Source organism: Nycticebus coucang, chromosome 2 (genome assembly GCF_027406575.1).
Source record: "Nycticebus coucang isolate mNycCou1 chromosome 2, mNycCou1.pri, whole genome shotgun sequence".
NCBI lineage: Eukaryota > Metazoa > Chordata > Mammalia > Primates > Lorisidae > Nycticebus > Nycticebus coucang.
In genome coordinates this window covers 135,852,400-135,877,942 of record NC_069781.1, presented here as the reverse complement: position 1 = coordinate 135,877,942, position 25,543 = coordinate 135,852,400, and the positions used below count along the sequence as shown (strand labels likewise).

At 42.2% G+C, this 25,543-nt stretch overlaps 1 protein-coding gene across 3 annotated transcripts in view; it reads left to right on the top strand.

The window, feature by feature from the left end:
- OTUD7A (OTU deubiquitinase 7A) overlaps positions 1-25,543 on the top strand; it is a 315,275-nt gene that overhangs the window by 251,478 nt on the left and 38,254 nt on the right. For all 3 annotated transcript variants that reach the window (XM_053581980.1, XM_053581982.1, XM_053581981.1), the window contains exons 7-8: positions 21,965-22,066; positions 25,045-25,172. In XM_053581980.1, the coding sequence (XP_053437955.1) occupies positions 21,965-22,066; positions 25,045-25,172 (230 nt within the window). The remainder of the gene's footprint in view (positions 1-21,964; positions 22,067-25,044; positions 25,173-25,543) is intronic.

Sequence of the window (25,543 nt, the reverse complement as noted above, 5' to 3'; positions counted from 1 at the left end):
TGTATTAAAGGGTCGTGGCTTGAGGAAGGTTGAGAACCACTGATCTTCTCTCTTTTCTCTGCTTTAAGATCTTCCTTTTGTCTTTCATGTTCTGCAATTTCACTAGGATATGTTGAGGAATAAATTTATTTTCTTTTTTATGCTTGGAATGTCTTAGACTTACTAAATCTGTGAATTTATTTTTATGTATTTCTTTTGGAAAATCGTTATATCCTCAGTACCTTTTCAGTATGGCCTCTGGCTCATTCCTTTGTGAATGTTGATTAGATAATGACAGATCTTTTTATTCTATTCCATTTTATTCTTACCTCTCATAACCTCTCTTTTATATTTTCTATCTGTTTCCCTCTTAGTTGCTTTCTGGATAATCTCTTCTGATTTATATTGAAGTACATTCATATTTCTCTTCAATAGTATCTAATCTGATATTAAACTGATTCTGATTTTTTTTAATTTGAATTTTTATATCTTTCATTTTTAAGTTCTATTCTCAATTTCCAAATCTGACTCTTATTCTTTGGTCATTTTTTATTATTTTATATATTTTAAACGTATTTATTTATAATCTCTGACAGTTTTTAACCTTAAGCTCATAGGTATCCATAAACTTTTGATTTTGTGTCTGTGGCCTTTACAATGGCTCCTTTCCTCTTGTGTTTATAATTCTGAGTTGTAGCTCATATGTAGAACATATTCTGTGAGAATCTTGTGTGCTCTGTTTTGAGGGCATACTCCTCTAAAGAGAGAGATTTGTTTGTTTGTTTATACCAGTCTCCCAAGAGAAATTGCTATTGGTGATTAGAAACAGTTTTGTGTTAATTTCTTGGCTTAGGAGTTCCAAGGTACAAATCAGTTTTAGCTCAAATCTTCAGCAGTGCCATATCACTAGTTGGAGCATTTCTGAGACTTTTTACTTTCCTCTGCTAAGCTCAAGTTAGAAGAGACACTTTTTTTTTTTCTAAGCTTCCTTTGCCAGAGGGAAAATTATGTCTAAGCCTTGCATTCAGGAGATAGTTTTTGAGGGTCCTAACTTTATGTAGAAGGAGAGAGGTATCTCTGGTCCCAAACCCCCACGTTGCAGGCTCTCACGTGATGTGATTAAACAAGCAAAATGTCTCCACCTATAGGCAGTTGCAGGGTGGATGCAGACTTTTAACTACTTTCCATTCTATATTTCTGTTTTGGTCATTGGGGATTTATTACACTTTCTTTCAGGTATGGACGTACATCTCAAAGGATTGTTGAAAGGGTGTTTTTATTTCCTGTTACATCTTTTCCTCTTTAAATCTGGCCCCTCCCACTCATGCCAGGGAAGAGGACTTCTCTCTTTGAACGGCTGTGGACAAAGCCTTCCGTTCCCATTTTCTCTTCTTTTTTCCACAAGTGCACATAAATATTATTTTAAATTATTTCTTGCTAAATGTTACATGGAAATCAAGGATAATTAAAAATGTTGTTATTTCACTAACAAAAGCAACAATCATTGAGAGGTTGTAGGAATATAAGCACTGTTTCCAGTGATTTTAAGGAATTGTTACCTTTGGTCCATTAGGCTTAACACCCATAAGGTCAGGTCTTTCTAAAATTTTTATATAACTTCTTTTCCCTCAGCCATACTTAACTTTTTCTCTTTTTTTTCTTTTTTTTTTTTTTATTGTTGGGGATTCATTGAGGGTACAATAACCCAGGCTTAACTTTTTCTTTTAATGTTGTTTATCCTAACACTACAACCTAGACAATGAATATAGGCAAAAAAATTACCATGCTGTATTTAGATGCCTACTCCATTCAAGAGGTTAATTTGCATTTCTGAGCAACCTCTGGGCAGTACTTTTCAAGCTATCTTTATTGAAGGACCAATTTAAGTCAAATTCACTGTCAACTTTTATAAAATTTAATAAAAATATTGCAGCACACTTTCTTTTAGAGTTTATATCATTTTGTGACAAGCTTAGCATTTGTAATTTACCAAAATAAGTATTGGTTGAAAACAAACTCTAGGCAAGGTAGTATTGGAATGAAACATCCCTTTCCCCATTTCCCCTCCTCACGGATGTCCGTGGATCTACAGCCTTGGACATGAGCTGATGAGCATCATAACAGAAAACAAATAGACACTGGACACAGAGGGAGCATTGACTGCTACTCTGGGGAGATCGGTTTTGCCATGAACTTGACAGAATGGAAGGGCATTCTGGGTACAGGCTGAGCAAACAGAAACAGCTCAGGGCAAGATGGGCAAGGCAGTGGGGTGTGCCAAGAGCAGAAGGTACCCTTTGCAAGTGTAGTGAAGGATGGAGGCTACGTGAGGGGGGCAGGGGATGGTCCTGAGGGACACCGCCAATGCAGCCATGAAAGAGTTTGGCTTCTTGCATCACATTTAACAGGCATTAAATGAATAAATCTTCAAATATGCACATATAAAAAAAAGTGTTGCAATACTCATTGCTATAAAGGTTGCTAAGCACTTGCTCTCATTTTCTGAACTTTCCTCATAGTACACCAGCAAGCCTGCCTTTGGGCACTGTGTATGAGAGGAGGGCCCCTTGGTCTTCCCTCCAGAATGTCAATGAAATTATGTTTACCCTGAAAGGGACCCTGGTGTGCAAAGGTACTTTTTAAGCCAAAGGTTTGGGTTCATTCATTTATATGTATCTTCACAAATACATTCCTCTGTCTAAGCCAGAGTTTTCAACCTGTATACATATAATACATACGTGGTTCTTTCTGAATGCAAGCCCCTATCACAATTGCTTTTCAAATATTAAGTAACTTAACGTTCATAAAAACTTCTATTAGGTGAGTACTATTACTGTCCCATTTTTCACAATTGAGGACTGAGAGGTTAAATAACTTGCCCACTGTCACACTGCTAAGAAATAATGAAACTGAGATTTGAACCCAGGATGTCTAGCTCTGGAGCCCCTGTGCTGGCTGCCTCTCTAAACCGTCGACAGTCTTAGATATGCTGGTTGCATTATGGGTGAATCATTTGTTTCATCCCCATTGTGAGCTTGAAACAATTGGTCATTATTGCACAGAGCTCCGAATTGAGGGAAAAAAGAATAATCAGGTGTTTTGCCTCCTTTGTGAGAAGCATAGTGACTGATCAGCATGTCTGCTGTGGAAAATATGATGATTTATCAGGCTGTCTGCTGGGGGTGCAGCAGGGGTTTTATGAGACACGTCAGAGAAGTCACCTGGCAGCTTCAGTGCCCCGTGCCTCTGAAAAATTGGGAAATTTATAACCAAACTGTAAAAATTCCAACTCAATCTATCGCAAAAGCAGAAAAAATTAGTCCAACTAGGAACAGCACCAGTCAAATTCCCCATAGTGTGTTTAACTGAATTCAAGTAATTTTTTTTTAACTGAATCAAGACAGATGAGTTGATTTACATAGAAATTGTCTTTGGCACCAGAATAGAGTGTGTTTCTGTATAAGTGTAAAACTGCAGAACGAACCACATGGTATCATTTTATTTTGAACATTTTCAAATCTATAGGAAAATCAAAAGATTAGTACCTATGTTTACACCAGAAAATCACCAGTTTTCAGGGTTGTCACATTTACTTTATCTCTCTTAAGTATAGTTTTTTTTGTGTGTGTACATATATATATTTATCTGAACCATTTGAATGTTTATTGCAGGTAACTTTTTCCCTTAAAGGATTTCTCTTCTGAAAATAGACATTCTTCTACATGACTACAACAACGTTAGAAAATTAGCGCTAACTTAATAATGCTAACTAATATAGAGTCCGTATTCAGATTTTCCCAATTAGCCACAAAATCTCCTTTGTAATTTTTTGGCATTCCAAAATCCAATGAAGGTTTATGCATTGCATTTGGTCACCCTGACTCTTTACTCTTCTAAAGATTGCCCTATCTTTTGTTTAGTTTTTCACAAAAATGATTTTTTTGAAGCATCCCAGCCATTTGTCCTATGCAGTGCCCAGGATCCATTCTGGAATGACTCAATGGGGTTAATTCCTTACTCTCTTTCCCAGAGGTAGACCTAGGGTCCGCATGATTCTGGCTCATAACAAGGAGAGGCACTTCTGACCCGTGCACTTCATGGAGTCGGGAAGTGGGGGGCCTACTACACCGGAGACTTGCAATCCCATAGTGGGACTAGGAGGAGACAGCCGACGGGGAAGGAAAGGAAGAAAAGAGGGAGGGAGGAGTGTGGGAGGGAGTGGAATAATATGGTTTGGGAGCACCTGCTTATTACACAGACCCACTGGATGTTCACTCTCTGACTCAGAGAAGCAAGTCAGCAGTCAGAGAGAAACATCACTACCTCTCCTATGGGAGAGAAGCTGAGCCAAAGCCCCCCAGAAGCCAGAGGCAGAAGAATGAACATTGTACACAGTATATTTTTCAGTGTATAATGGTACCATTTATCTGAAGGTCTGAATTTATATTTTTAAGATTGTCTTCATGTTATAATAACAAAAAAATTACTGAATTCATGTTGATGGCACCTAGGGAAGAAGGATTGAGAATGAAATAGGGGAGGCATGTAAATGAAACTTCACCTTGATCTTCACCAGTTTCATTATTTTTTTTCTTTCAAATTGAAAGGAACAAGCTGGTGCAGCTATAGCTGAGGGCTGATATTTCACTTGGTTCTGGGTGATGGTGTGCTACAGAATTTGAGTTCCACTCCTGCTCCTAATTAAGTAATAAGGCTTTTGAAATCATACACATTAGAGAAGTTAAAATTAGCTTGTCACAAACTCAACCATAACCAACAAAATTAGATTAGGCCTTTTTCATGATCTGATTTGGCCCTGGATGAACAAGGAGACCCTATCAGGATTCAGCAGTCATGGGCACTGATCACTTTCTCGCTCTGTGCCTCAATTTCCTCACCTGTAAAATGGGGTGAGGAACAACACACACACACACACACACACACACAGCTGCTTGATTCCTTGTGGGTACTATGGTGAGTCAGACATACTAACACAGGCAGCCGGAGCTTCAGCCATGAGTCCATCATTATCCCACACAACTCTCTGGACACAGGGAAGTCCATGGCCGCCTGGCAGCTCCCTGGAGTGACTGAGGACCCAGGCTCACCCTGATCCCTGCCCTTCCTTCCTCAGTGGGTCAGCACTAGCTCCATTCAGGGCTGCAATGTCAGGGGTCAGGTGCCTCCGGGAACATTATTGGGGCAGCAAGAGCGAGCCCCTGATTCTGTCCCTTACAAGGATGGGCACTGCTATCCTGGCGTTGCCAAACCCAAATGGGCTCTGGCCTAGGTCCAGTCACCACCACATAGAAAACCAATTACTGAATCAGTCAAGTATTTCCAGTGAGGAAAGGGTTTTTTATTATGGCCGAGGCAGCCAGGAGAGAGAAGATATTTCTCAAACCCACCTTCCTGATTAACCAATGGCAATAGCTTTCATAGCGAGTTACAGAAAGCAGGTCAGGTTGCATGGGGTTTGTAGTCCTGGCATCTGCAGGTGTCTCACTGAAAGTCAGCGGCTGGTGATGTATGTTGGTCATCAGGAGGTCCTGTGCAGAAGTCACGTACACAAGAGTGCAGTGTTCACCCTGTTAGGTTTGATTGGTCTGAAAGTCTGAGGTATTGGGGAGAGACCAACAACAAAACCAAAACCCGGGAGGAAGGTCATTTTGGGAAGGTCAGTTTGCAAGACCGATTACACTGGGAGCTGCCCCAGCAGATGTCCTCCTCTGTCTTGAGACCAGGTGACAGCACAGGGCCACCGCAGCACCAATCCCTGACAAGGGGAACAGGATTGCATAGGTAGTCCTGGGCCTATCAACATTCACCCTACAGGGCAGGGAAGGAGGCCTGGCTGAAAACACTAGATGGAAGTGGGGCTCTGTCTGCAAGGACAGGAGGGAAAAGCTGGCAAGTGGCGAACCAGGTGACTGTTGCTGGCAGCTGGTGGCAGCTGAGATTTAGTCCAGAGGATGAACAAGGCCAGCCCTCTTTAATATTAAATATCCTAGGCTCTCGGGTGGTAACAGCCACTCTGTTGAGTTTTATGCCTTTGTAAGCAAGAATCCTGTAATTTTCTTTTACTTCGTGGCAACCCAGTTTTAATAACTCCCAGTCTGGGCATTTATGAAGACTTTTGTTAAAAGTCCGATTATAAGGGCTATTTCACAGCCTGGAGAAAAAGTTACTAAGTAATTGCACGCTATTTCCAATGATGTCCCCACTAGGCCAGGCAGTGTGCTATCAATTAAGGCCCTTAATTGCATTTCTCGTTTAGTTTTAATTAGATGATTTGCAGGTGGTAAAAAGACACCAATTTGTTAGTATAAGTATCAGCATCTTCATATAATAGATGCTAGTTATGTTAATTTTAGTATGTGTTTCATTTAGGATTAAGAGCACAGTTATTTTATATCAATAAGACCACTTATCATTAAAGTAGAATTATTGAGTCTTAACCAAAATCATTTGAGAGCGGCTTAAACCAAGTTTAACTGACAAGTTTTATTACATTAAACTTTGTTAATATGATGGCATGTGAGGCGGTAACTCTCTGACTCAAATACACTTGGGGAGGCCTTAACTTTCAAGCATTATTTGCAGTCTTTATCTTTCATAGTTAATTTCTGTTCTAAAAGCAGTAACACCTTTAACTAAAATTAATTCTGGACAATATTAGATGAAATGTAGAAATGTAAATAATACATGTATGCTGTCCCTTCGATTGTTCGAGTCCTAATAATATTCTCTTTTTCAAGCAAAGAATCTTTTACTAAAATACATGTTTGCAACTTCTTGGAAATATCTGTTATTAACATTCTCACTTTTTAGAAATTTAGAGTTGAAAGCCCTTAGAGGTAATGTTATATTTAATCCCCCGGATTAAAAAACATATATACATACGAACTTGATACAACCACTCATAAACGTGGATAATTTTAATATTATTAAGAAGCAACATGTAAGATGCTGTTTGTGTCACTTACACAGCACACAAGACGCTGTCCTCAGATGAGCCAGCCTATATATCCTTTTCAGAGGAACATTCTTTTGAAAAGCAGCCATGAGCACAGTTGCACCTGCCGTCCAGGTGGAAGGAGTCTCCTGTGAGCATCACCCGGGACATTGCCTCTGCCCCTCTCCTGTGTTGCTGGTCCCACATCCCTCCCTCCTATTTCTGTATTTCCCTGCTTTTCACCCTCATTTTGGTGAATTACATCCTCCAGAAGCTTCCTAAGAAAGAATGAGTGAAGATGTCTTGGCACATGTTTGCTAGAAAAACAAAGCCCAAGTTAATTATTAAGGGCTAATCATTTCAGAGACGAAATCTGAGATTTGTTAGCAACTAGTCTTATGGAGAAATGAGGCTGCTGTGAGTATCTTTGTTTTCATGTGTCTCTGGTAAATAGCCAGGAATGGAATTGCTGGATCATATGTCGGTGTATTAGAAATTGCCAAAAGACTTTCCAGAATCATTGTGCCATTTACATTCTCAACAGCAAAGTATGGAAGTTCTAGTTGCTTCGTGTCCCCAGCGTTTGCTGTTATCAGTCTCTTTAATATTCCTGGTCTGGGAGGGTGTGATGTGAGGACTCACTGTGGTTTTAATTTGCATTGCCTTGATGATCAAAACACTGGGACTCTTTTCTTACTATTTGTAAATCCTTCACAATGAAATATCTTTGCCTGTTTTTTGTTTGTTTGTTTGTTTGTTTTTGTTTTTTTAGAGACAGAGTCTCACTTTGTCGCCCTCTATAGAGTGCTGTGGCGTCACAGCTCACAGCAACCTCCAACTCATGGGCTTAGGCGATTCTCTTGCCTCAGCCTCCGGAGTAGCTGGGTCTACAGGTGCCTGCCACAACACCTGACTATTTTTTTGTTGCAGTTTGGCCAGGGCTGATTTTGAACCTGCCACCCTCGGTATATGGGGCCAGCCACCTACCCACTGAGCCACAGGTGCTGCCCATCTTTGCCTGTTTTTATCAGGATTGGTTATCTGGTTCTTGTTAGTTTGTAGTTCCTAATATATCTAGTTACAAATTCTTTCTCAAATATATATTTTGCATGTATTTTCTCCAAGTTTGAGTTTCGCCTTTTCATTTTGTAATAGTGTCGTTTGATGGACAGACTTTGTTTTATTTTGATGATGTCAACTGTATTACTTTTTCCCTTGGCCTATCCCAATTCTTTTTTCTGAGATATCTTATAGTTTTACCTTTTATATTTCGGTCCATGAATCTTTATAAATTTATTTTTACATTTATGTCTATGATATGCCTCAAATTAATTTGTGTTATGGTGTGAGGTAGGTATTGAAGGTTTGGGGTGGTGTTTGGAAGTATAATTCTAGCACCATGTATTGAAAAATACCTTCCTCTTCCCATTGAAAGCCCTTTTAGCCTTTACAGAAAATCATTTGTCCATAACTGTGTGACTGTACTGGTCTCTATATTTTGTTCCATTCATCTATATGTGTTTTTGAAATCAACACTGTTGATTTCATATATATATTTGAGAAAGGATTTGTAACTATCTTGATTACTATAGAGTTATAAATAAGTTATGAAATCAGGGACTATAAGTGCTCCAACTTTGTTCTTCTTTAACATTATTTTGGTTGCTGTAGTTTTTTTGCATATTCCTGTAAATTTAGAATCAATTTCTCAATTTCTTAAAAAGTAACTTTCTGGAATTTGATTGGGGTTCTGTTACGACTGTAGCTCAATGTGTGAACAGTTTGCAGTCATGTCAGTAAGAAGTCTGATCTTCAGATACATGATAAATCTCTCCACTTATTTAACTCTTCTTTACATTTTGTCAGAAATGTTTTATACTGTAGTTTTCCGTTTAGATATCATGTCTTGCATTAAATATATGCCTAAATATTTTATGTTCTGTTTTTTGTTTTTGTTTGTTTGCTTTTTAGAGACAGAGTCTCACTATGTTGCCCTTGGTAGAGTGCTGTGGCATCATAGCTCACAGCAACCTCAAACTCCTGAGCTCAAGAGATTCTCTTGCCTCAGCCTCCCAAGTAGGTGGGACTACAGGTGCCTGCCACAACACCTGGCTATTTTTTGTTGCAGTTGTCATTGTTGTTTAGCAGGCCCCGGCTGGGTTTGAACCCTAGCCTTGGTGTACTGTGGCTGGTACTGTAACCACTGTGCTACTGGCACCGAGCCATTTTGTGTTCTTAATTTCATTGTTTCTTGTTGGTATAAAGGAATATAAGTAATGTTCGGATATCAGTCTTATGTCCTGAGGTCTTGCTAAATTTAAATTCACTTATTAGGGCCGGGAATCTTCTGGAGGATTCCTGAGTATTTTCTGCATAAAATCATGCTGTCTACTAGTAAATTCAGTTTTGCTCATTCCCATCTCTCCTGCATGCCCTTCCTGTGCTCTTCACGTTGCACTGGCTCCACCCTTCAGCAGTACTGTACGGCCTCCTGCCTTAGGTTAAAAGCACTCAGCATCTCACCATTAGGTACCACGTTAGCTAGAGGGTTTTGTAAAACACCCGTATCAGACTGAGAAGTTACCTTCCATTTCTAGCGATTTCATTTTTGAAGGGCAATTTTGCTGTGTACAGAGCTCTCCATCAGAGGTTATCTTCTCTCGGCAATTTAACGTTTCCATGCCACTGTGTGTAGACTTCTGTGTTAGTTCCCACATTATCCATTTTCTTCTCTGCTTTGATAGCTTTCTCTTTAATTTTCAACTGTTTTACTCTATGCTTCAGTATGGTTTACTGTGCATTTACTCTCATAGGGGTTTACAGACCTTCTAAAATCTGCGTCTGTCATCCAATCATCTGTCCAAATGTTGCTATTTTTATAAAAGTGAACCATAATTAAGTCTGAATCCCTTGAGCCCCTGTCAGCTGGGCTGTCCCTGAGGGCATTCCAAATAGGGCCAGCCTGGGGTTGCCGTTAGGGAAAAGAAACCATCGATGTGGCCAGAAGTGATCAAAGTGGAATTTGAATTTTCCAAACATGACTAGGTAACCCCTCCTCAGTTCATCTTGTTACCTAGGAAACAGGTGGAGGGGGAGGATCCCTTTCTGGGACAGCCGCTTTCAGTGAAAACACTTACCAGAGACTGTATAGCCTGGGTATTTGCCCCTACGAAGTGCACACATTGAAACCCTAACTCCAATGTGGTGGGTTTAGGAGATGGGCCCTTGAGAGGTGATTAGGTTTAGATGAGGTCCTGAGAGTGGGACCCACGAGGGGACTCGTGTCCTCACAGGAAGAGGAAGAGCCATCAGAGCTTGCTCATTCTGTACCACGTGAGGACATGTGAGGAGGTAACTCTGCAAGCCAGAAAGAGAGCCACTGTCAGAAACCAAATCTGCCAGCACTTTGATCTGGTCACCTAGCCTCCAGAACCAGATGGGAGAAATGTCTGCTGTTGTCGCTGCCCCGTCTGTGGCATTCCGTTATCACTGCGACAGGTGCTCAGGGGGAGGGGAAGGGAAGCAGCCACCTGAACACCTAGCTGAACCAGGTGCCTGTGGACAAGGGGGAACCTGGAGAGGCCATCGATCACCCCCACTGTCAGCCCCCTGTTACGCGGCTTTTTGTGAAACTGCACACCATTGTCAGACTGAAGATGGCCTGGAAACCCAAAAGCATAGCACGCACTTCTTCCAGAGGTCATGAGAGTATGGCCAGAACTGCAACTCTGGTACCTGAAAAGGTGTCAGTACTGGTGAAGCAGTGCCGATAGCCCCAAAGTCAGTCTGTCCCGAGCAAGTAGAGCCAGCCTCCAAGCACTGCATCCTCCACCATGAGACAGATGGGCCAGGGGAAATGTGGCACCTCTGGATGGTGGGAGCATTACCACCTGCAGCAGGGTGGGAGGGTGTCCAGGCAGCAATGGTGGCTGTCTGAGAGGTGCAGGCTCCACAAACCACTGATTCCACTCAGCCTCATCAGGGGATGGGCCCTCACCAGGCACATCCATGCCAGTGACCCAGATAGTTTGATCAGAGGCTACAACTTGCTGTCACATTGTGTGGCCCCAAGAGGGGTATTATCCAAAAGACCACCAGATGGCTAAATAATAGAAAAGACAGCTTTATTTGTGATACCAGTTTGCAAACTGGGAAGAGCTCGTCCCTGGCATGGACTCATCCCTGTCTTCAAGAGGGAAAGGGCAGGTTGGGTTTTGCACCTCGCAGGGTCTGGATCACACCTAGTGTACGGCCAGCAGGTTTGGGGAAGCTACATGTATGTATGAGGGCATGTAACATACATCCTGTGTTCCCTTTGGGATGGGGTTTTAGCCTTAAACAAGGTGGAATTTGGCTCTTCATGTCAAAAGCTGAGCTACAGGACACAAAGGCAGTTCACACAGCTCTATAAGCTGGGAAGCTGCCTAAAACTGGCTTGATGTCTGCGATCGCTTGGTCACTTATCAGAAATTATGTTTGTACAGCTGGTCCTTTACTGAGTTTAGCTAGGGCAGCAGTTCTCAACTTGTGGGTCGCAACCCCTTTGTAACAATGAAAATAGATCCTGCATATCAGATATTTACAATACGATTCATAACAGTAGCAAAATTATGGTTATGAAATAGCAACGGAAATAATTTTATGGTTGGGGGCCACCACAACATGAGGAACTGTATTAAAGGCATTAGGAGGCATCAGGAAGGTTGAGAAGCACTGAGCTGGGGTAAGGTTTTTCTAGCAGACACAGGGACTTAGGCAGTTGCCACACCAGCCAAGCCCTGAACTCTTGGCCCTGGGCCATAGGTAACTTTTGCTTTCTAAACCTTAGGGTCCATCTTAGTTAAAAAGGAGGGATCTATTTTGGTTTCTCAGCTCACAGGAGAGTCTTTCATCTTCCAGTCTGTATTTTTCCAGGTGGTGGATCAAATCACTAGGACAATGACAGCAGCCCATCTGTCAGCAAAAATATAATAAGCTTCCTCAAGGGAAGTGTTGGCCAGAGCTGGGAGGGTAGCCTTGAGTCCTGCCCGGTGAACACAGCCACCAGGGTCCCTTGCAGCTCTGCAGAGCTGGCAGTGGGGCTGCACAGCTGCCACAGCCTAGCAGACACCACCAGGTGTCAGCTTAGCCAAAGCACCTAGAGGCAGGTCCAGGGACTTAGGTGACTCTGTGCACCCAGGGCCCCACATGGCCAGTGGTTTTACTGCAGGTGGTAGGACAGGGGATAAAGTTTCCCAGAGGGGTTAGCTGCTACTGTTTATGTAAACCCAAGATGCTGCTGGGACCGTGCCAGCTGTATTCTTAGAAACACCATTTCCATTTGACAAATGAGACTTGGTGGTCTCCTCCCATCTTGTCGGTCCTTGAGGCTGAGTCACCAGGGCCCCAGGGCTTCCGTGTCAGCAAGAGCCCAGTTGCTGGCCAGGTACTGCTTTTCAAAAGGGATGAATTTAGTAGCCACATCAGGGAGATGACAAGCCTGAAACTCCAAGGGGCATCTCTGGGTGGAGTCTGCCTCCCTCTGCCAGAGGGTCCAATCAGCAAAGCCATGAGTCACAGACACTCGTAGGGCACAGGGCTCATGAGGGATGTAAGGCCTCAAAGGCAGAAAAATACACCAGAGCAGTATTTGTACAGCTGGTCCTTTACTGAGTTTAGCTAGGGCAGCAGTTCTCAACTTGTGGGTCGCAACCCCTTTGTAACAATGAAAATACATCCTGCATATCAGATATTTACAATACGATTGTAAATATCTAAAGTGAAGCCTGGTGGTCTGGCTCCACTCACAGGATGCTGACCCACAGGCTGGCTGGCCTAAGGAACCAGTATAATGCCCAAGTGAGGCATCTTTTTTCCTCCAAAATCCAGTGTCTAATGGGATGCTGAGCCTGCTTTAGGGGGGAGGAAGCAAAGAGCCAGCAGGTTCTCCCTGACTGTCAGAGGCTTGAGCATTACCAATCCCAACACTTGGCCAACAGTCCCTGAATTTCTCTGGTGTTTGCCAGCTAGCCCAGAAGTCAGAATGTGATACCACTGTAGCTGGGCCCCTGAAGCTGAGGTTCTGACATGCCAGCCAACAGGACACCATCTGCAGGATGGACATCCGACAGTAGAGTGTTCACAGTGAATCTTGACACACACACCCCCCATCGGTGGCACATATTGAGAAGTACCTCTCCCAACTCATTCTACACTCAGCTCTTCTTGATCCTGAGACTCTCCCTGGGACGTATGTGACAGGATTACACGCCTGTAACACCTCACTTGCCACTGGACGTTCAGCCATAGAAACAGCAACGAGAGTCCGTTGGATTGGCCAAAGGGCACCACACACAAGGTCACATTAGCTTCTGTTTCCTGCCTGAACCCCATCTGTGGACTCAGATGCCCCTTCTCCTATAATGGGGTGGGTGGGCTGTGAGTGCCTTTATCCAATGCAGCCATGAAAGTTAGAGCCCCCCACCCCAGTGCAGTCCCCTACCAACTTGGACGGGTACATGTGGACTTTGGCCCCTCTTGGAGAAGGGACACCTGAACCTCATCCCTGATGACCTTTCCGGAAAGCAGCTAATGCTGGGATAAAGAAGAAGAGAGGGTTGGGGGCTGCCGAGGGAGGGAGCAGCCCCAGCCAGTAAACAGGGCTCATTGAATCTCACTTTTGAGAAACACCCTGGCTGCACAGCTGAAGCAAATAAACTTTGATGTGTTTGGTCCACCCAAAGCCCTATGTCCTTGCTGGGGGGCCTCTTGGTCCTTCTCACAGGATGGGGGAGGGGACTCTGACCACATCTATCTGATGTGCTTCACTGCCCAGCCTCTAAACCTTTGTTAACAGACCGGACAGTGGGGGCCCTTAGTCACTGCCCCTTCGCCCACCACCTGGGTGAGACCGTCCCCTCTGGGATCCCGGGAAACCATCTTCTATCCTCTAACCTAGTCCAGGAGGCCCTGCGTCCCTTCTCCTGAAAGCCACATCCCCGTCGGCATCCCATCCTTGTCCACAGCGATTGCCCCCTGTGAAGGGTCTGAGATCATATTTGCAAGCCAACTCTTTGCCTGCCATGGCTTCCTGGACTCTGGGAAAAGATGCAAGACTCCTCAGAAACAAAGCAGGGTATTACCCAGAGCCGGTGGGAGAGGGAGCTTAGTCCTACGTCTGTCCCTCCTGCTCCCCAGTTCTCATGGGGGTGATGCGGAAGTACAACAGGCAGCTCTGGTACCCTCAGAGGGTTTGTGTCACAGCGGAGGAGCCCCGAGTTTGTGAAACCCTCAGCTTTTAGAATGGACTGCAAGCAAACCTGCCCAACCTTTGTCCTAGAGGGAGACAGTGCCTCTACTTTAGTGGAGAATGAGCAGCAGAGACAGTATCTCCATCCTCATCCAAGGGCATGCTGTGTTGGGTGGGGCCCTATGGTGGTCCCAAACTCTGCTGCATTTTCTAAGACTTTCTGCCATGTTTTGAGCCACTACCCCTTATTTGGCAAAGGACCTTAGGTGTTTACCAGATACAACATCTTAAGACCCCCCAAAGTCTAGCCAGAAGCTTTACTGGATTCTCTTTCTCCTCCAAGCAGCCCCCACTGGGCTCTGCACCACCGTTGGTTCCTTGTTCTCAGCCTTCTGCCCCTGCTTAGATTTTGCAGATACCCCAGTGTAGAAGCAGCAGCAAATGCTGGCTCACCTCTCTGAGGTTTTTCTGTTTTGTTTTATTTCGGATTAGTATAAGGGTACAAATGTTCAGGTTACATTGTTTTCGATTCTAAGGTAAAGTTCAAGTTGTAGTTGAGCCCTTCACCCAGGGACCATGCTGAACACCCTCACGTTGTGCACGTTAGGTGAGACCCTCCCAGTCACCCTTCCTCCCCTTGCTAGAATATACTGGTGTTTTTCCTTCCCGTGGGCATGTAGTTGTTTATATATTGGCTTCATATTAGTATTGAGTACATTGGAATTTTTTTTTTCCATTCCTGAGACACTTTACTAAGATGAATGTGTTTCAACTCCATCCAGGTAAACACAAGAGATACGAAATCTCCATCTTTTCTTGTGGCTGAATAGTATCCCAGGATATAAGTACGCCACAGGTTGTGAATCTGTTCGTGGGTTGGGGGCACCTCCATTGCTTCCACGCCTTGGTAATTACGAATTGAGCTACAGTAAACATTCTGGTGCAAATGTCCTTGTGGTAAAAAGATTTTTGTTCTTCTGGATATCTCTGGTTTCTTAGTGCCTTTAATTCTCAACTGCCCTTCTAAAGATGATTTCTGGATTTTATCAGTTTTCTCATAGCAGACACGCAGGTTTCCCATCGGTTACCCTTTGACTCCTGGAAGCAGGGGATTGTTGGTGGATTATTCTTGAATATTAATCCAATTCCTATCTCTGGAATAAATCCAACTTCAAAGTTGTTGATGTGGTAAATTTTTGTATACTGCTGGATTTAGGTGCTAAATATTTCATATTTAGCAATTTTGCTTGTCATTGTTGTCAGATTTATTCATGAAAGACAGACTTAGAATCTTCCTTTCCTATAATGTCCCCATCAAGTTTTGGCATCAAAATTGTGTAGGCCTCATAAAACAAACTGGGGAAAGTTCTCAGATTTCCTGTTCTCTTTTCTCCCCTTAAATGTATGGAGAAGTTCATAGATAAAGCTCTTTGGGTCTGGTGTTTTTCTTTAGGGGCAAGGTTTTTAATGACATGTTCAGTTCCTTTAAAGGACAGAGAATCTTACGGATTCTCTAGTTCTCCTTGAATCGTTTTGGTAAATGGCGTTTTTTAAGCAATTTGTCCATTTTATTTAGCATTTCCAAATGTGTTATAAAATAATGTATAAGATGCATGTTATGTTTACATAAAGATTTTATTTGTAGAAAATGTGATGATGTTTCATTTTTCATACATGGTATTGAAAATTTGCACTTCTCTCTTTTTCTGGTAAGTCTGGTGAAGAGTTATATTTCTTTTTTCATAGGACCAACTTTTGGCTTTGATTTTCACTATTGTATGGTTGTTTTCTACACCATAGATTCCTTTTCTACTTTAGCCTACATGTTGCTTTCTTTCTTTCTTTCTTTCTTTTTTTTTTTTTTGTTAATTTGCTGTTGCTAGCTTTGTGGACACTTGCAACATTTATTTTGAGCCTTTTTTCTTTTTTAATACAGAGGGTGCCAAAAAAAATTATATACATTTTAAGAAAGGAAAAAAAGGTATTAAAATGGTAATACTCAAGTCACATTTGACTTATGCAATTACAAGAGGTGCTCAAACAAAGCTTGTATTCATCTGTTGCTATCAGTGTATATTGAGTATTATGATTTTAATACCTGTTTTTTCTTTCTTAAAATATGTATACATTTTTAGCACCTTCTTTATATGCATTCAAAACTATAAGCTTCCCTATAAACATGGGTTTATTATATCCCACAAATTTTGATAGCTCATATATTTATTTATTATCATTCCGTTTGAAATATATTCTCATTTCCTGTGTGATTTCTTCTTAGATTCATGAGTTCTTTGAAGGACGTTGCATAATTCCCAACATATGGCAGGGTGCTGGGGCATTCTGCTTTTTTAGTTACCTCTCATTGATTTCTAGCTTATCTTTACTGTGGTCAAAGCACACATTCTGAATGATTTCAAATCCAGATGATTTCCTATTTTGGAAAATTCTCCACATGATTTGAAAAGAACATATATTTATTCTGCGGTGTACTGGTATAGTGTTGTGTGTCTGTCACTTGGGTCTTTCATTATGTTTAATCTCTACTGGTTTTTTAGTCTGTTAATTCCATCATTTATTAAGAGATTTCTGTTAAAATCTCTTCATTTTGATTGTGGGTTTATCTACTCTTTGATCCTGTCAATATTTGCTTTATGTGTTATTAGGCTAAGTTTTAGGTGCATACACATTTATTATTGTTATATTTTCCAAATGAATTGAGTAGTTGTTGTTGTATTGTCAGTAATTCCTTATGTCATCTTCATCCAGTATCAATGGAACCTTGCCAGCATTACTTTTGCTTAGTTTCTAAGTGCTATATCTTTTTCTACCTACCTACTTACTGTTAAATTTCTGTGCCTTATATTTATGTGTTTCTTGTTAGCAGCATATAGTTTTTTGTTTTTGTTTTTGTTTTTTGCAGTTTTTGGCTGGGGCCAGGTTTGAACCCGCCACCTCCAGCATATGGGGCTGGCGCCCCACTCCTTTGAGCTACAGGCGCCGCCCCATATAGTCTTTTTTTTTTTTAAACAGAGATGACAAATTTTATTGTTTTATTCGTGTACCTACAACATTTTAAATTTTTATTTATTTTTATTCCAGACGTATTGTGGTATAATTAAATTATGCAAATATACAAATAAAAATTGTGTATGGTTATGGGGTATATCACGATGGCATGATATACAGATGAATTGTGAAATTATTACCACAGTTAAGCTAATTAACATAAGCATCACCTCACATAGTGTGGTGATGGTTCCCACATGGAGGTGGTAAGAACATGTAAGATCGACTCTGTTAGTGAGTTTTAAGTGGACAATATAGGAGGTGATCAGTGGCCTTTCCAGGTTCTCCACAGTCCATGGGCACCTGGTATAGCTAAGTGGTGGGGTGGCCTTCTAAAAATTAGACTGAAAAAGATTTCTGACTCTACCTCCTTCAGGCTCTCTCCATGTGTACCTGTCTTAGGCTGTTCAGGCTGTGATAACAAAATGCCGTAAACTAGGTGGCTACATCAGCAGCTATTAGCTATAACACCACGTTGTACATATACACTTGAATCTTTGGAACTTGTTCATCATGCTAAGGGAAACTTTCTGTCTTTAACTGGAGTATGTAATTCATTTACATATAATATACCAATATATTGGGGTTTAAATCTAAATCTTATCTTGCTGTTTGTTCTATTGAAGTTGTTGTCTTTCTTTTTTTCTTTCATTTGTACTCATTTGAATTATCTAGGATGGTTATCATCCCATTATCCCTTCTATTAACTTGTTTAATTTTAGTGGTTACCTTATAGTTTACAAAATACATCTTTGAGTTATCAGAATTTACCTTTAGTTGGCTTTTACTACTTAAGGTCAATGTAAAAACCTTAGATTTGTGTCATTTATTGCATATTTCCACATTTTGTGCTATTGCTGTCACATGTTTTAATTCTACATATAATTTAATCTATAAATATAAATACAAATCTACAAATGCTTTAAATAGTCAATATTTATTTATATTTACCAACATATTTGCTCTTTCAAATTGCTTTATTACTTTTATTGACTCTCCTTCCTTTCAGGATCGTTTTTCTTCTGCTTTTAATATTTTCACTGTAGGTCTAAGGGTAACAAATTCTCTCTTTCGGTTTACCTAAGGTACAGAATTCTAGATTGCTAATAATTGCCTTTAAAAAAGACTTGATACAGTTTTGATAGGGATTGCATTAATCTATGGATCAATTTGAAGAGAATTTATGTCTTTGCTATGTTAAGAGTCTTCCAATCCATGAACATGGTAGGTCCATTTGTTTAGATCTTTGATTTCTTTTATCAACATTTCATCAAAATTTTCTTTTTTTTTAAACTTTTTTTTCCCTTTTATTAAGTCATTTACACATAGATCATGAATACATTTATGCATTTGTGGGGTACAATGTGATGATTTTTTATACAATTTGGAGTGCTTACATCCAACTAATTAATACAGCTTTCACCTCATTTACTTCATTATTATGTTACTACATTTATGTTCTATACTTAATAGATTTGACTTGTACCTTTGCAATATGCTCCATAGGTGTGGTCCCACCATTTACCCTCCCTCTATCAAACCCTCCCTCCTCCCCTCCCTTCCCCCTCCATTTCTCTCCTTCATCCTGGGCTATAGTTGTGATCTTTCATAAGAATTTTCAGCATGCAAATACTGAATATGTTATGTTAAATCTATACCTAAGTATTTAATTTTTTTTTTTGAGACAGAGTCTCACTTTGTCACCCTGGGTAGAGTGCTGTGGCATCACAGCTTATAGCAATCTCAAACTCTTGGGCTTCTCTTGCCTCAGCCTCCCAACTAGCTGGGACTGCAGGTGCTGCCACAACGCCCAGCTATTTTTAGAGATGAGGTTACACTCTGGCTCAGGCTTGTCTTGAACCTATGAGCTCAGGCAATTCACCCACCTCAGCCTCCCACAGTGCTAAGATTACATGTGTTAGCCACTGCACCTGGCCTAAGTATTTAAATTTTTGAGTTATTGTAAATGGTATATTTTTTAATTTGAAATCCCATGTGCTCATTGCTAATATGTAAAATACAGTTGACCCTTGAACAATCCAGGTTTGAACTGCATAGGTACACTTATACAAAGACTTTTTTCAACCAAACATGGATCAGTACATGTACAGTATTTATAGGATACAAAATTCATGTTTACAGAAGGCTGATTTCTTGTATACATGAGTTCCACATGGCTGACTATAGGACTTGAGTATTCATGGATTTTGATATACATTGAAAGTCCTAGAATTAATCCCCCACATATACTGAAGGATGACTATACAATTGATTTGTGTATGTTAATCTTATATTTCATGACCTTGACAAAATTACTTATTAGTTATAATTTTGGGGGTAACCTCCTTATGATTTTCTGTGTATGCTATCATGGCATCTGAAAATAAGGATAGTGTTCATTATTCTTTTCTGATATGTGAATACAGATTTTATTTCTTTTTCTTGACTTATTCTGCTGGCTAGGACTCCTAGTATTGTGCTGAATAGCAACAGTGAAAATGGGTTATCTTGCCTTTTTCTGAATCCTGGGGTAAAGCATTCAGTCTTTCACTGTTAATTGTTATGTTAACTGTATGGTTTTTATAGATTTTTATTATCAAGTTGTGGAGGTTCGATTCTATTCCTAGTTTTATGGGAGTTTTTAAATATGAAAAGTCCATTGTCTTTCGAGTTGTTTTTCCCATATACTATGTAAGTAGAGTATTTTTTTCTCTTTGTCACTTTTTAAAGCTTTTCTTTGTCTTCTGTTTTCAGAAGTTTGATTATATATATTTTGGCATGAATTTCCATGTGTTTTTTCTGTTTTGGGTTTTCTCAGCTTCTTGAATCTATTTGTTTGTTTGTTTGTAAGAAATGGGAAATTTTTGGTGATTATTTCTTTGAATACTTTTTAACTCCACTCTATTTCTCCTTGCTTGTGAGACTCCAGTGATATGAATATCAGATTTTTTGTTGTAGTCCCACATGTTCCTGAAGTTGTGGGTGTTAGTGTTTATTTGCTTTAGTCTAATTTCTTTTTATTACACAAATTGGATAATTTCTTACATTCTGCTTTTATATTCACTGATTATTTCTTCTTTTCTCACCACTCTTCTTTGGAATATGTCCATTAAGTTTTTAAACTCAGTTATTGTATTTTTCAATTACAAAATTTTCATTTGGTTTTTACTTGTATCTTCTCCTGTTTTAGTGAAACTTTCTATTTCTTTACTGACATTTTCTATTTTTTCATTTGTTTCAAGCATGCTTGTAATTCCTAGTTGAAGAATTTTAATATGACTGCTTTTAAACCTCAGTCAGATAATTCTAACATCAGGTTTTTTTTGTCTATTGATTGTCTTTTCTTATTCCATGTGAAATTTTCCCAGTTATTGGTATAAGTGATTTTTTTATTAAAAAGGGTACATATTGAGTATTAAGTTATAGGACTCTGGATCTTATTTAAATCTTGTATTTTAGCAGACCTCCTCTGATATCACTCTGGTAGATGCAGGAACCATTGCCTCACATCTTCCAGAGGAGAGTGGAAGTACAGGTTTTGTGCTGTGATTCAGATGCTGTCTGGTACAGGATGGGCTCTTGGTACTACTGGGAAGAGGAAGAATTGCAGGTTCCTACCTGGGCCTCTGATGATACCACCCTAGCTGAGAGGAGGTGGGTAGTGTCATTACCACTCGATGAGTGTGAAAGTCCAGGATCCTTTTATGTCCTCTGCTGACAGAGGGTGGGTGAGGTACTTGTTACCTCCTGGCAGGGTAGAAGTCCTGGTTCTGCACTAAGCCTTCTCTGACATTGCCCAGGCAGTGGGGGAGGCAGCAGTGAACACCTTGTTACAGCCAACAAGAACAGAAGTCTGGGCTCCCTTCCAGGCCTTCTTGGCAGGGATGGTGGTGAGGCTATAATTTTTTTCTTTAGTGTTTGACTGGAATAGAGTGGTTAATGTCTAAGCTCTTCTAGTCTCGCTTAGCTACCCTTTTCCAGGTATTCTGTCTAGAGGGAACATGCTTTTCATTTTCCTTTTTTTTTTTTTTTCTATCTGCTCTCACAGGTATTTCTAGGTTGCCAGTCTCTCTGGTATCTAGTCTGAGATATGCAGGGCAAAAAAGAAACAAGGGACCATCCCATTATGTTGTTTCTCAGGTCCCATCGCTCCAGCCAGTCCACCGCCTTCTCTTAACTCTTCAGGGGCTTCCTCTATTATTTTATACATAATGGCTGGGGGTTGTAGTTGTACTTAGTAGGAAGAATAGGGAAAACTACCTCTATTCTGTCTTCCTAGAAATAAATGAAGTGTTAACGAAATGTAACATGACTACACCTAAGAAGCTATAATGGTTTTGATGTATTAAATGAAATGTAAACTGTACTTTCAAAGGTATGTATGCATCAAAAAAAGGATGATTGAAGGAAAAAATAACTTTCAAGAGGAGAAACAGTATTCAAAGAAATTGTATAATTTTTGTAAAATATGTTACAAGACTCAAGGAGCAAACCAAGGGGTTGGTTTTGAGTTTCTTAATCCTCTTGCTAAGTGAAAGGAGAATTTGACCATTCCTTATCTTCGGGGGAAGAGAAATCTGTATTTTATTTGAGAAAAAAAGTAGCTATCATGCTCTGCCTTTCTCCTGAAATCCTCTAGAAAGTATTTCACTGATGTTTGTACCTGTTTAGCAAATGCACTCCCGATGATTCCTGTCTTTTCTGGAATTCTGTTCTAAAGGGAGCTTCTGTTCCAGGTCGCCTCAACTGGTGGTCCACTGTGTGCACGAGCTGTAAACGGCTTCTTCCTCTGGCCACTACAGGGGATGGGAACTGCCTTTTACATGCCGCCTCTCTGGGTAAGCTCCACAGCACAGATAGATAGTGGCAGGGCTCCAGACTGCTCAATGCATTATTAAAGGGCAGACATATGCAAAGTAGAACCACCCATGTCATCTGGAAGAGTCCCTAAGACACGGAGCACAACAATCCTGACCTTTTTGTCAAGTAGCTCACACTCGATGGAGGGACAGGGCATACATGAGAAGAGGTGTGTCCTGAAAGGAGGAGGGCTTGACCCTGAGCTTCAGGGTTGGGAACTAGAAACCATGGCCTGGAGCAACCAAAGAGGCCTTTCTGGAGGAGGTGGGACCTTTACTGAGATTTGAAGATTTAGGAGAATAGAAAAGAATACTTCCCAGGTGGGGAGACCACATGCATTAAGCATAAAGGCAGGAGAGCACAGGGTGTTCGGAGGCAGGGCTGAGCTAGGGGCAGTCCAAGCAGGAAGTTTGGAGAGTGGTGCATGAGGCTGGGAAGATGTGGAGCTACTTTCATGGCAGCAGCCAGTAATGGGGTTGGGCACAAAAGGTACAACAGGTTATAAGCTCTGGGCTCACTGTTGTATGTGGGGTGCTCAGAGGAGTATCTCCCAGCCCTGACCGGGACACAGACGAAGGTACTGCTTGGGTAAATCACAGGAGAAATCAGCACAGTTGGAACATTCAGCAGAGAGTCAGCAACCTCTTCCATTGGAGACGTGAGTGTCCCGGTCACAAAAAACTACACCAGGAGGCGAGGATGGCAATATTTGGATTGAGGGGTCACAGTAGATTTTCTTCAAGCTCAATTTTCCCTTCATAGGCCGGGCCTTAAGGTATAAGGGTGAGACAGTTTTGACAGGTGACATCAGGGCTAGTTGGGCTAGCTGCTCTTCCTCAGCCCTAAAGGGTGGAGTCTCTCCAGGAGACAGGACCCTCAAACAAGGACGTGGTCCTCATCCATCAAATGTGATTCCCCAGGCAATGTGGACTTAATTTGATCTGTGACCCAGAGCCAGGGCCAGTCCCTAGGCCTATCTTTGGACTGAGAGGAGACTATAAAGGGCTTAAAGGAACACCTACCAGAGTCTGGGAAGGTCCCAGCAGGGCCAAGAGGAGAAGGCTGCCTGAGGGCCAGAGGAACACTCCACAGGCAGGACCTGTGCCGTGAGAAGGGCAGAGATAGCCGCTCGCCTGCTTCCTCTCGCATCAAAAGGAGCAGGGTCTGCTTGCTGGCATTACAAAGGTGCTCCATGCTCATCAGGTAGGGAAATGAAAGTCAAGAATTTCACCCCCAAGCTGTGCCACTTCTACCAGTGTGGCCTATTGTTCCAAGCTTTGGTCCGTTCTTCAAGTGAAATGATGATCTTACTGCGTTCACAGTTGGAAGCCAACATTTTCCCTTTAAAATTTAATTGAGAATTTTCCATGCTATTGTTATTCTCTGAACATGATTTTAGTAGTTAGATTGTATTTTGTCATAATCGTTAATTCTTATAATTCCCCTAATATAGAACTTATTTTACCAAAAGAAAAAATCTTGTTGCTCTCAGGTGTGGAAACGCCTTTGTTCTTAAGATGCTGTCCCCGTCAGCCCACAGGGGTGGATCCACACTGCACACTGCACTGTCCTCTCATGGCAGGCGTTGTCCCTGTGAGCACAAGCAAGCCAGGCCTGCCTGGAAGGGGAGAGCATCCCTCAGGCTGGCCTCGGTCCTCCTGTAGGAGAGGCCAGGCCACAGCTACCCTGAGAAGCCCCACACAGCAATGAGCCCAGAGCTCCTAACTGGCTATGCCTTTTATCCCAGTGCTTGGTTTGCATTTTGTGCTCACAAACCGAAACTCCCCATGACCAGGACTGCCCAAAGTGGCCATGTGCCATTCACCAGCAGTGCTTGTTGGAAACTGCTGGCCAGGCCTGCCGTTGAGCTAGGATCAGGGACACACATGGAAATGACTGGGTCAGGTCTGCAGGCAGACACATATAGGACACAGAGACCCTCCCTTCAGAAGCCAAGACTACCCAAGGAGTCCCAGAAGGCAGCTGAAACTGACCTAAGCAGGGAACAGCAATGGCCACAACCTTCCCCCATCATTGTAGAGAAAGGAAAAAGCCTCGCTTGCCAGGAGGCCCACAGCAGCCCTTGCTTATTGGACATCCAAGCGTACATAGTCAACATGAGCCCTAAATCCAGCAGGCAGCTCCAGAGAAAGGCCCCTCTTCTGCAGCCTTTCCCAGGTTCCAACCAAGCCCCACCTCTCCCCCATCCCGCCTGCCTTTTCTCAAGTGCATCTAGGCCTGGCCCCAGCCTTTCCTCATGCCTGGGACAGCCACTCAGCTCCCTCTCTCACCTGTTTGAGGCTTCACTCCAAGGGATGAAGTCTCCATTTACACCACTCCAACTCTCCCAGAAGCAGAGGCTGTGTATTAACTTAACGGCTGCCTCATTCCTCACAAAGTGTGTTCCATGAGATTTTAGGAGCTAAGTGTGTCCTGGTCACTGCTGAGAATGAATGAATGGGGTGAATGAATGGGGTGAATGAATGAATGGATAGTTCCCTGTGGCCAGAGCTGCCCCTCTCTTCAGCACTGCACGCATGGTTTGGGTTTCTTGACCACATCTGAGCCATCCAGGGCACATGCTCAAAGATAATGGGGCTGTCTTCCTGGGCCAGATGTGTGCAGTGATGTCCACTGACACTCTGGAAGCTGAGATGCCCCAGGACTGCCAACATCAGATGTGGCAGAAACTAGGATGCTAATGGCCGTATGTGGGGACACATCTGCAAAAGTCTCCCCGATGTGAGACATAGATGGTAACCATTAGGTCTCTCAGGAAGAGCTAAAATAGAGGGGAATTATGAGCTAGTGATAAAATGAACAGCGGATGAAAGAGACAGCTTTGTGCGTGCAGACATGGGACACCAGCCCAGCAGGTCAGGGTAGCTTGAGTCATCTATTGCTTGTCCCCTCCTTGTGTCCTTTCTCTCCCCTGCTCCCCACATCCTGACTACAGGAATGTGGGGGTTTCATGACCGGGACCTGGTGTTGCGGAAAGCTCTATACACCATGATGAGGACAGGAGCTGAAAGGGAAGCCCTGAAGCGGAGGTGGAGATGGCAGCAGACGCAACAGAACAAAGAGGTTGGTACCTGCTGCCTGGTTGGGGCCTTGACACTCTCCAGGTCCCACCTCAGGCCCTGCTGGAGTCCAGCGAGTGACCCTAAGGCCCAACGATGAAGATGCCCAGTGGTTCAACCACTCATCCGTGTACACCCCCTGAAGGCACAGTTATGCAAGTTGCCCTCCTTCACCCACAGAAGTGCCCCAGCTTGAACTATGAAGTCCATGGTTCCCCACCGTCAGCGCAGCCCAGGGCCCCAGCCCCCATGTGTGAGCTCAGTCCAAAGAAAACCTCAGTCATCACTAGCCATGGTAAATCTTAGCACTTTGCCCAGGTAAAGACTTTGCTTCTTTCTGACCGAAATTGTCCCCATATCCCTGTCAACTTTTCA